The sequence below is a fragment of the Opisthorchis viverrini genome, assembly GCF_000715545.1.
Source record: "Opisthorchis viverrini unplaced genomic scaffold opera_v5_160, whole genome shotgun sequence".
In the NCBI taxonomy this organism is placed as follows: domain Eukaryota; kingdom Metazoa; phylum Platyhelminthes; class Trematoda; order Opisthorchiida; family Opisthorchiidae; genus Opisthorchis; species Opisthorchis viverrini.
The window spans coordinates 251,263-262,786 of record NW_008751817.1 but is presented as its reverse complement, the minus strand read 5'-3'; the positions used below and the strand labels follow the sequence as shown (position 1 = coordinate 262,786).

The following is an 11,524-nucleotide window of genomic DNA, read 5'->3' as shown; positions in this document are numbered from 1 at the left end:
ACGTGCATTAGCATGGCATGCCAGCCACAATCCAGAGAAAGACACTCGAAGTTGTGAAACGTTTCACGTAATTTTAAATTGTATTAGTTCTGTGTGGGACAGATGTCGATTTGGAATATGCAGACGATATCGTCCCCGTCTTCGAAGACGAGAAGAAGGTGATGAACTGATCTAAGTCACCACGTCCTTGTGTATCCACAAAGTGTAAGGTAATGTTCCTAGACGTGCATTCACTGAGCATGCCAGCCACAATCCAGAGAAAGACACTCGAAGTTGTGAAACGTTTCACGTAATTTTAAATTGTATTAGTTCTGTGTATAGTGCGACAGATGAGGTCAATCCACAATTCTGCAAGACTCGGGTCGCGTTTGCTAATTTGAGACACCCATGGCATCAAAGTGGTGTATCCCTTAATCTCATGGGGCGTGTGTATCAAGCTACAGTGCGGGCTGTTTTGTCGTACGGCTGAGACTTGGCCTGTTCAAGCGGCGGAACTGGGACGTCTTCAGATGTTCGACAATCGTTGTCTCAGGACCATAGTTCGTGTGCTATGGTGTTGAAGAATCCGCAACGAGGCTATTAGAAAGCAAGTTTTCGGTTGTGCAACGGGTACTTCCATTGAGAAATGTGTCAGCACCAGAAGCTGCGGTTTTTGAGCCATGTTTTTACATGACGAATCATTTATCGAATCATTTGTCGAAAGGGGTACTGTATTCCGTGCCCAATTTTAGAGTGACGGAAGCAGAGTGGCATCTAGGCTTTGACCTGGCAGAGAGGTTTGAGAGGGATTGCGAAACGTTATAGTGGTGACAATGCTACTTGCCTTCTGGGATGAGGACTGCGTGATCCCCACCGCGCCTGCTTGGAGACGCTGCAAGATATGGCTGCCAACCGATGTCAGTGGCGTTGTTGATGTCAGTTTCTTTCCAGATTGCCTGGATGAGTGTTTGGAGGTGCACATACTCCGGAGTGATTGTAGTAGGCCAGCATTAAGTAGCATCTCCGTCCGCTTTTATCTTCTTCAAAATAAGGCTTCCAGGCAAATCGCGGTTTTACTGCTGTGAAGCATCAGTGTTGAGTACTGGTGTTGTTATCGATGAGGTTGATGACTACGCGGGTGCGAAACTTGATCCCGTTGTCTAGAATGCATCAAAATCTTGAGCATCGCTGTTTTCGAATCGTCAGATTAAAGCGATCCGTCAGCGAGTTTTGGAGGTGGTCGGCTTTCCCATCATCTAAATTCGTTTTTGATGAGACACTCACTCTGCTGGCGGATACTTCCAGGTAATCTCGATTCTCCCTCTCGCCCACTGGGCAATGGGGCGACAAGTAAAAATCAAAGAACGAAATGGTGTACGTCCATGAAAACAGCTAATGACGGGTGAGTTTTTGGTCGATTCATCTAGACTTCCCCGATCTGAATGTATGGATTGCATCTGGTTGTGGATGAAATCTGAAATCTTTCAGAACCAGAGTAAACGGCTTACTTGTCATGAGGTTCTGCTGATTGATCCCTTCATTCATTGTGACACAAATTTCTAGTATATATATATATATATATATATATATATATATATATATGACTTACCAGCGCCAAATAAGACAAAAATACTTAGCCTTCATGTAATCTAAGTAGCCGCCAGCGCATTAGGCACCCTATCTCGAGCTGGGCAGCTCTGGTAGACTATTGGATGGCTCCTGAGTGGTATCTTTACTGGGCTTTTCTGAAGCGGACTTATTCTGTCACAAGAGAAACCGAAGCCACTCAACACTCGCCAGACATGAGTCACCTTCTCATCTTCAACGGCAAGACGCCAGTATTAAATAATGGTGGTTGATTTCATAGTGGTGGTTACACATTAGGTGTGTATTTGACATCTCTCAAGTCTTTGGTGCGCAATGGTCAAAGGTTCGTACGGTCTCGAAAACGAAGAAAGATCACTGATTAAGCACTTCCCTTCGTGTGACTTTCTGTAACCCTCGTAGCTATTCTGGGGTTTTAGTCTTTCTGGATGCTGCAATCACCAAGCTCATTATTATTTCCATCAAAGGCACAAATTGAGATGACGTAATTAGTGGATTCGTCGCATGCCTCTGTCATTTCATTAATCTGGTCGGGTCTCAGATGTAGCAACATTCATATAAGATTGGCGCGCGACGCTTTAAGTCTGGTATATTGTGGCTTAGGTTGGCTTTCAGCTCCACTTGTAGGGTTGCTACAAAACAAACTTCTGGAGTGTTTTTTAATTGTGAATTAGCATCTCCCTGGATGCCATTTTTCTCAACCATTCTAGTTTATGTCAGACTACTCATGTTGAGGAGGTAGCAAAGTAGCTTGTCAGTTTCTTGAGCAAATAAATTGATCTGATTGGTTAAACATGTTTGGGATCTGCAATGGGTGGGAACGTTCTTGCTCTCATTGGGACCTCATAGTTAAATCCACTGGTTGTGCTGTAATGAATAGGTTTTTCACCATGCTCCAGAATACCCGGTTTTACTGTGGTCCGGTCAATACCTCGATGTGGATAACGTCTATACGGCTCTTGAGCTGCAGTGTGACCTAGTCCCAAAGTTGATAAACTAGTCGGCTTTCCCCAGCGATCGTAAGCCCATTGTTTACTATGCTTGTCTGCTTCTCGGATATCTCGGGCCCTCCGGGTGTACCAGTCAGGTTCCGTAGCCGTGGCTGATTCTGCTATGATATGAGGATGTCCTGCAGAGTTCCACTTTGTCCAGCCATCCTGTTGGGAAACGGAGAAAACATGTTATTTCCTCCTTGAGTAATTCCTGTTGCAAGTTTTACAAATATAAGAAGACACTCACACAATCGGTCTTGTGAACCAAGATAGGTGATCTGCTGAAGTGTACGTTCTGACTATGTGACCGCGGGACTTCAGTTATTTTACTCATATTCATCAATGGAAAACATGCTATATACAAATGTTTTGAAAACAACTACCTGGTAAATTATTTATAAATGAGCTTGGTTTACACACAAGCCTTATGGTTATTTTGCAGCTGAGGCGTTTGGAAAGTTTCACTTTCTATTGGATGAGGCCTATGTCCCGCGTTAACTGAACACTGCAGAATCTTTTCAATCATACTGAGGCTCCTCAATTGTGCCTGTTATTCTGCATTTAACTAGCGAGCTTTGAAACATCAAACGAATTCATCATCCAGGAGTCCGTACGATTTTTTGTTTACTGATTAGGAGAAAGCTATCACCTGCTGCTCTAGATATCACCGATTTCTCTGCAGTATCCACTGTGTGACCGAAACGGAAACAACAACGAACGTTACTAGCCTAAAACGTGGTAATTCAATGGTAAACCTTTTCCCTTGGTTTATCTGTAGCTTTGAACTGGAAAACGAAAGTTAGACGACATAAACGAGTATGGAAGTCTCAATTTCTCTTTTAACGAGATCGTTTTACGTAACACCATTCCGGCATCTAGCTTCTGTGCCACCTGAAGGAAGCACAAAGGCTGAGATACTGTCAGGTTGCACAGGCCTAGACAGACAGATGCCGAGGTTGAACTCGAGCCACTTCCAGTCGGTAAGTTCATGCACACGATGGTTCAATTTACGCTTAGTCGTGAAGGTGTGAAAGTACGGTTAGTTTCACGTGAACATTCGGCCTTCCAATAACTGCGGTAGACTAGCCTCATAGTTCCCTCTTTGATACTTTCCATCTTATGGCTTTTCAGAATATGCTGTATGTTATGCTACGACAGCAAAACGTCAAAGCCAACATGATGGCAACTGACTCCGATAAAATCGTATGGCTAGCTGGACCCTAGAATCGAGAAACAACGTGAAGGCGCGAACAGAGGGAAAGCGGCAATATGGTGTTAGAATATGTCCGTTGACTTCTCGTTAAGCCCTTAAATGGATTTCGATCCTTATGTCTACTAGAATGAAATGCTGACAAGCGAACTTCCGGGGCTTAACCCTACGGACTTCTGTCTCTGTCAGGACAAAGAGACTGATACCACTTGATCAGCTCTTTCTATTCATTGTATGTCCTGGGCTACATTCAAAAACGTTTTGTTGATTCCCTATATAGTTGCTGCGATCCAGCATTTCGGATTGTCCCGGCATCCTGAGTGTATCAACTCGGTCATGGATGATAGCCTCGCGATCTGAATGTTTTGTTTCGAATTAGTTCCTTCCAAAAACGGGCAATAATTGATATTTCTTTAGGATGAAAGCAATATGCGTTTTCCATATTTTTAAAAAGCTTCCCATCAGAATTTCCACGCCAGATTGTCTCGATAGTAAGCTAAAGATGACATTCTGTTATCGCGCGCTGATGATGTATCCACATTCAGTGACTAAAGGTATGCATGCCAATTGGTTAACAAGCCAATAAACACCTGATCATCAGTCAACAAAGATAACTCTGCCAATTTAAGGTGTTTCAAGAGGTATATAGCTCTTCAGGTTGAACACCTTCTAGAACATCTTAACTTGTCATGAGGCTTCCTTTGCATTCTGATTGAGACACTAAGATTTCTATGCAGTTACTTTAAAAATTACAGCTGGACGTGTTGCTAAAATGCCATGACCTGCAAGTTTAAAAACTTTATTTGAAAATGCCAAGCGTTAGATATATTTGGGTATGTTTTACGGCTGAAAATGTGCGTGGTGTGTCTTGTCAAATCCTAGTAACTTATTCGAAAACGCAAGACGCTTTCATCACTTTTCAAGATACCACTTTCGATGAACATCTGTCAGATTTTTCTATCATTTACAGATACGTTTTCTAAAAATTTACCTGAGTAGTACCCATTATGAAAGTTTTGTGAAGCTCATTTGAATAAATTACATGTGAAAGCCGTTTTACCTTTAGGATCTCCATTCCTGTCCAATGATATGAGTCAACTCGGTTCAGCCGGGGTTGCCTGCAAAGTAACCGCTACTCTTCTCTTCGAACTTACCATTCATGTGGCATTTCGTGAATCGGAGTAAAGTAGCGAGAGTTGGTCCATTTTGTATGCCCATAGAGATTGTTATTAACTTTTGTCTAATAGCTTCTGCCAAGTAAATCGAAATTACTTGATACGGTTGGTGGGAGGTTCCAATGGGACATACTAGTTCGCTAAAAGCGGAAGAATAAATGGGAAGTTACAATTTAGCTCAATCAAGATTTTAAACCTATTAAAGGTCATGAAACGCCGTATTCTTAATTCTCGTCCACACGAGTGTTCAGTTCTTCTTTGTCGTGGCTGATCACTTTTCAATGGTAGTGAAATTAAACGATCGATCAATTGTGGCCTCCTTTCTGTGAGGAATTTTACTAAATTCGTCCTGTTCCTGATAGTCAGTTTGATAGCGCCATGGCTTTGCACGTGGATATCACGAGTTCGACATCGATGACTGTCTTGACGAAGGCCTTGGTTCCCTTCTGTAAAATATGTGGAAAATGTTTTGATAAAGCCTTTTTTGTCAGCATACTGATGATACCTTGTTGATACCTGTCCTTGCCTGACTTTCTCTACTCATCTAAGCTAGAAGATTGAAGTTTTGAGCGCACTTCATAAATATTCATCTAATATGTACAGGCATCCTGAACTGCGTCACGTTCTGATAGGATCTGGAACGCCATGACGGCAAAAAACCAGAGCATTTTTTTGGGAGAGTCCCACGTTATCGAAGTAAAAAAGTCAGGAAAAGCAAGTAATCTTAGTAATGTCTCAAACATTTTATTTGGAAGCTTCATTGCCTGAGTTCATCGACCGTATTGCAAGAAGTACGACAGAATTTAAATCCATTTAGATTCTGTTGAGTGTATTTAGATGGTTGCAACTTTACGCATTCAGAATGATCGATGACACTAATTATTTATGCATAACTGCCAGTTGGCTTGAGCTCCAGCGTGACAACGTTCAGTATCCCAAATAATGGGTTACCGGATGGTCAGCCGGTCATTTCAAAACGCTTCCAATCCATACGAACACCACATAGTTTGACAGCCGGTATGTTGTTTGTTCTGACGAGCATACTTATTTTAGCACTCTAAAATAGAAGCTTAGAGCCTAATAAAAACACCCATCTCTACAGTGCCACGTTTTGCCCAAATGTGTGTATTTCTAAAAAGTTAATCCCCGCAATCCAGTTCTTATATAAGGTCACCAACCACTGAAGTGAATAGTGGCGGCGTAGCATGAGAATCAGATTGTTGCTATCTCTTAAGCACTCTAAACACAAACTGAGCGCTCAACCAAGTGTTGAACTCGAGACTAGTCATGGTTTACATTTCAGTTGGAAGGCTTTCAAACGTGGCTAGAAAAACCACCACTTATGAGTAGATTAGAACTTGTTGTACACCTGCCTCTAATGCCCATGGAATCAGTGTCTCCAAGATATCCGCCCACAGATATCGAGCACGCAGACGACGTAGCTCTTCTGGGATCAGACCCCATGGTAATGCGAACAATATTAAATAGTCTGACTATTGCTGCCTCACGGTTTGATATGCGCTTCACACAGGCAAAGTGCTACTGGAAGCATAGGTGGGCCCGAACCCTAGCCGTATGCTTGCGGATGAACAGATTGAGGTAGCAGGCAAATTCGCCTACCTGGAAAGCTGAATCAATCCCGTTAGTCTCGCAAAAGATGATGTTTCCACCCGGATTAGGAAGACCAGGACAGCTTTTCCAAACCAGCGTCACCTGTTGCGTAGGCATATCCGTCAAGGGTCGAGTTTACAATGCTGCGGTGTGCTTCATACTACTATATGGATCAGAGACCTGGTCACTGTGCGCCGAGGACGTGAAAAGGTTTTCAGTGTGTGATAGTCGATGTCTTCAGAGCATTGCTCGAATTTGGTGGGAACACAGGATAAGCAACGCTGAAGTACGTCGAATGCTATTCAGAGGGAATAAATCACCCTCGATAGATCACACTGCACAGGTTGCGCTGGCTTGTCCACTTCCCCCGTGTGGCAGTCGACAGATTTCCTCAAAGGGTTATCTATCTCAACCACGCGAAAGGTGTAGACGAGCCAGGAGGAGGTCAAATAATGATTTGGCAGCGTAGTATAAAAGATACTACCAGCGAACTAAGCTGCGCTGATCACTGCCATCATTCTGGATGGCAACCATGGTCCACACCAATGGTTGGAGACATTGGTATTCATGGCCCAGTAGCTCCCTCAGTGGCGCTCGTACATCCAAGCTATTGCCTTCAATCCTAATTCTTTCCCCAATACCCCCAATTGACAGTCCACTGACAATGCTGTACTTACGCACCAACTTATCAGCTCTCGCCTCCAATGCGCAGTTGCCTACCCCACCTCCCCAAATCATCCGTGAACGAAACTGTGGCAGCTACAACAAATACCTTCTTTTGCGAGACCGCCATCGATCCATTGCTGAATCAGCCGTGATGTGCCGACGTGTAAGATCAACTTTACCCTAAATACTGACGACTAAATTGTGTCAATATTCGTAGTGGTCGTTTCAAAATGCAGATAAATTTATCCGTGGCAACCAACAGTGCTCTTCATGGCTATTTGCCGCACATGCAATTGCATGCCATTATGCTGGGTGGAGTGGATCACTGCAAGCTTACCCCATTGTCTAATGCGATTGTATCGCTCACGAAAATGCGATTACATCTAGGCTAGCTGACTGCTCACAACAGACCTGCACGATCGCTGCTCTATCTTACCTAATCAGGATTCACTGACAAGCTCAAAGTACTGCGTTTGACTACGCGCAGACCATTTGTGCCTTCATAACGATACACAGCTATCCAGTGGTCCAGCAAAATGTAATCCAATACCAGTCGTGCATACATCCATATGTCTATATGTATACATCTAGCATCTTTGTCGGAGTTACCGGTCAGTGGTGGTCAAACCATTTGAAACCTTAGCAGAGTAAGAGGTCACAGACGGTTTGCGCTGAACAGAACGGGTACTGCGCCCAATCCATTGGCGATGATGCAAACTCAACGGCATAAAATCGGCGAACGAAACTGCACAGTTCTGTCGTCAGATATCAGTGGACCTAGACAAAATGGGCTAACCTGATCAAGTGGCAACCTTACCAAATGCATTGCTAAGTAGGAACGTCGTTTGTCACCGAAGGGTTTGAATCGTTCGTAAGCAAATGTGCTATGATGGCAGAAGCAGTGGTTCCCGGCGTTCAGTCTGTTTCATTGAAAGTGAAGCTATAAGTGCATTAGGACGCAATCATTAAGCTCCAGCAATCTGAAGCTACAAATGTATCTTTGATTGGAGTGGAGAATAAGGTATTATTTAGTCAGTTTCCCGAACTTATATACGGCGTGACATGAACCAATGCATGGGCTGGGGCAAACTGCGACCTCGAATGGACAGAAAGGCGCGGTCACGGTCTCAAGTTCCCCGCCCTTATTTTGAAGGTGAGCCCATTTCCCCCCCCCCTCTTTGGCCGGTGGGTGACATCATATATTTGCGTTTGAGAGACATGTTAAGTATCCTTCTAAGTCGTGTGATGGGTTTTTTGGTACGGGTCTCGCACTAATGACTGTAAAAGGACTGACTTAGTTTTGCGTCCACCTGTCTTCGGATTTCACATATAGCTTGGACGCTCGCTTCCTTAAGGTGTGCATCCTCTCGGAGCTTAGTATTCGCACAATGGAACTGGATTTTCGGAGGCTTCGACGCGTCTCCACTGGACTAAACCAGAGAAGCAGTTGGGTTCAGAATAACATTATAAATGTTTGAATACCATCTGAGCGTCCGCGGCTCCCAGAGATACTAGGAAAGCATCTCACCAGGACTTTTCAGCCGGAGGTATGGTCGCTTTAATGGACAGTGAAATTTGGTGACCTGCGAAAATATGAGAGTAGATTGTGGTGGTTTTTGGTTTTAGCACTCGGGCAAAAAACTGCAAACTTTGCGCATAAAATCTTTGTTTCACATGCAGAGGTTTTACAGCTGAGAGCATTCTGCGACCAAGGTGAACTCACTGTTGAAGCCGTATCCACGATTTTGTAATACCGCGTGTTTACCGCTTACGATGTTCAGGTAGTCAAACAAATCTAGGTAATTGCACGAGTCAGCAGTAAGAATGCGTGCAGATAAGCTAGGATGGGGTTGAAATGGCCGATGCTATTACCATAATCTCGGAAACAATTTATCGTTAGTTCGTCAAATACAAATTGGACCCGCGTGATCAAAATACCTCATTTTCGACCATATAGGTATGCATTGTCACTGATAGGTGCTTCAGGAATCACTGATTTGCGTCAACAACACTCCCATCACATGCATGTAGAGAACGTGCAAGTCGCCGGGGACTATATTTACAAAAACGTTACACCTTACGCAAAGACGGAGAGCGGATGAGACAAACACGTAAAAACGCTGTTGCAGTGCATATAGGCCAAATCAAGGTTCTATTTAATACTTAAATCCTACGGAGCCTTTCATGAGATCCACATGAGTCGCAAAAATGAAGAATCGGAAAGTTGTGTTAATAGTGATATGCGGTTGAAATCTCGCCGCATGAACTTTTGGAGGTGAGGAGTTAAGGATCGGGTACATGGGTACATGGGGCCTTGTGCCTATTCCGTGTTCTTCCTCAAACTACCTTAAACAGGAAGGTAAAGGATTCATCTAATACCATGAGTGTGTGCACTTGTGAAAAACAGAAATCGTTTCATGGAAATTCGGTGCGCATCTTAAGGCAAAAATAGTGGTTGGGAGTTAAGATCAAGTCCTTCGTGGAGGACCACAGTTTGGGGTCCGCTCTATCGAGAGAACCTTCAAAAAATATTTAATAAGGGGCATAGATGGGAACCCGTCCCACGGAGAAACAAATTTTGAGGAAAAGAAGTCTTGCGAGGACCGTGAAGCGGGCGGAGCCTGAACCGCCCGAAATCAGCACATGTTGTTGTTTGAGGGGCAGTAAAATGGAGTGCCGAGTTGTGTACACAAATGTCCACGGGTGGTAAGGTCGCCACAGAGTTATTGCTGCTCGGGCGGGATGAAACTAGTACTAGAATAATGCCCAAGGTATGAGCGCCTACAGTGCTATGAGGCTGCCCTATTCGATTTCCCGTGAAAATTTTTCACCGGCCCTCATCGGGTCTTAGCTAAGTGAGACAGTGAATGTTTTCGTGCCCTACAGCTGTGGACATAAATCCGGAACGCATTCGCGGATCGATGCATAGGATCGAGGGCTTTGCCCAAGTTTCCCGGGTCGGTTTAGTTCTTGTCGTTCAGCGGCTTCCGTTCATCCGAAAGGCACAAGTGAAAAAAGGGAGCACGGCTCTACATGTTATCAGCCAGGGGTAGTAGGCTTGCCAGCATAGGGATTCCCAAAAAAGAATGCATAGTGATGATTTGACCTGGGTTCTAGAAGGAGCGTGGACGATTTTCGAAGGACGGTCATTCCACGCAGCTACTACCCGAAATGAGAACAGAATTTGCCCATTAATGTGTGCGCGCTGAGCTTGGAAATACTCTCACTATGTCCCGCCGTGTGTTTGCTGAATCAACGGTGAAAAACCTGTTCGCCAAGCTTTGTTCAAACAGGGCAGAAGTAAGAATTAGGTCCCCTCGGAGGTGACGGTACTCAGAGGAAAGAGATCAAGCATAGCGGGGCGCGTTTCGTAGTTCACGGATTTGAGGCCGGCAAACATTCTCGTAGCGGCCCGCTGGACATGCTCAATGAGGGTGGTGGCATCTTTTGTGCGTCCAGAGTAGACAACTTGGTTGGCGTACTCCAGGAGCGGTCTAACGTAGACCCCATAGAGCGCTTGGAAGTCCATGCGAATGATACGGGAGAAGGTGCGTCGGATCATCCGTAAAATGGCGAATGCCTTTTGGGCCGATTTCTCATGGTGCTGTGAGAAGGACAAGTTTGAGGAGACCCAGATGCCAAAATCCTTTTTGGCATGAAGTTTTCTGGTCCCTTCCAACTAGGCATGACAACAACCTTCACTGAGTCTCCTCCAACTGAAATATGGAATCCATTTTCTTAGTTCGGGGGAAGGTATCCCCAACGATCATTGCTTTGCAGCGTCTACATCCATTTGGAGGGCACTGGCATTGGAAGTCCAGGATCTCAAGTCGTCCGCAAATGTATACATGTACTTGAAAGAACATCTGGGAGGTCGTTGACGTAGATCAGAAAGAGCACTGGTCCCAGTACGGAGCCTTGAGGAACTCCAATGGAGACCGGCGCTGGGGAACAGTAGGTCGAGCCTATTCTCACTCCGAATGATCTGTCTGATAGGATTTTTCCTTGAACCCCGTAAGACTCCAGTTTGTGGAGCAGCGGGACGTGTGGAACCCTATCAAGTGCTTTTGAGAGATCGAAAAATATGGCATCCTATATGAGACCTTCGTCCTTGGCTTGGGTTAAGCTGTCCATAAACAAGAGCATGTTTGTCACGCAAGAGCGGTGTGGGAGAAATCCATGTAGAGCTGGGGATATCAGGTTGCTGGAAGTAAGGTGATCTAGGATAGCTCGCTTCAGAATGCGTTCCATCACCTTGCACGGCACGCTAGTGAGGCTTATAGGCC

The 11,524-nt window shown here is 44.7% G+C and overlaps 1 protein-coding gene across 1 annotated transcript; it reads left to right on the top strand.

The window, feature by feature from the left end:
- Window positions 1-812: 812 nt before the first annotated feature.
- On the top strand, window positions 813-6,593 carry T265_07163 (hypothetical protein; the record flags this gene model as incomplete). Its single annotated transcript, XM_009172614.1, has 2 exons — window positions 813-953; window positions 6,516-6,593. 2 exons carry the CDS (start codon window positions 813-815, stop codon window positions 6,591-6,593), a joined length of 219 nt encoding a protein of 72 aa, XP_009170878.1.
- Between the last annotated feature and the right edge of the window lie 4,931 nt (window positions 6,594-11,524).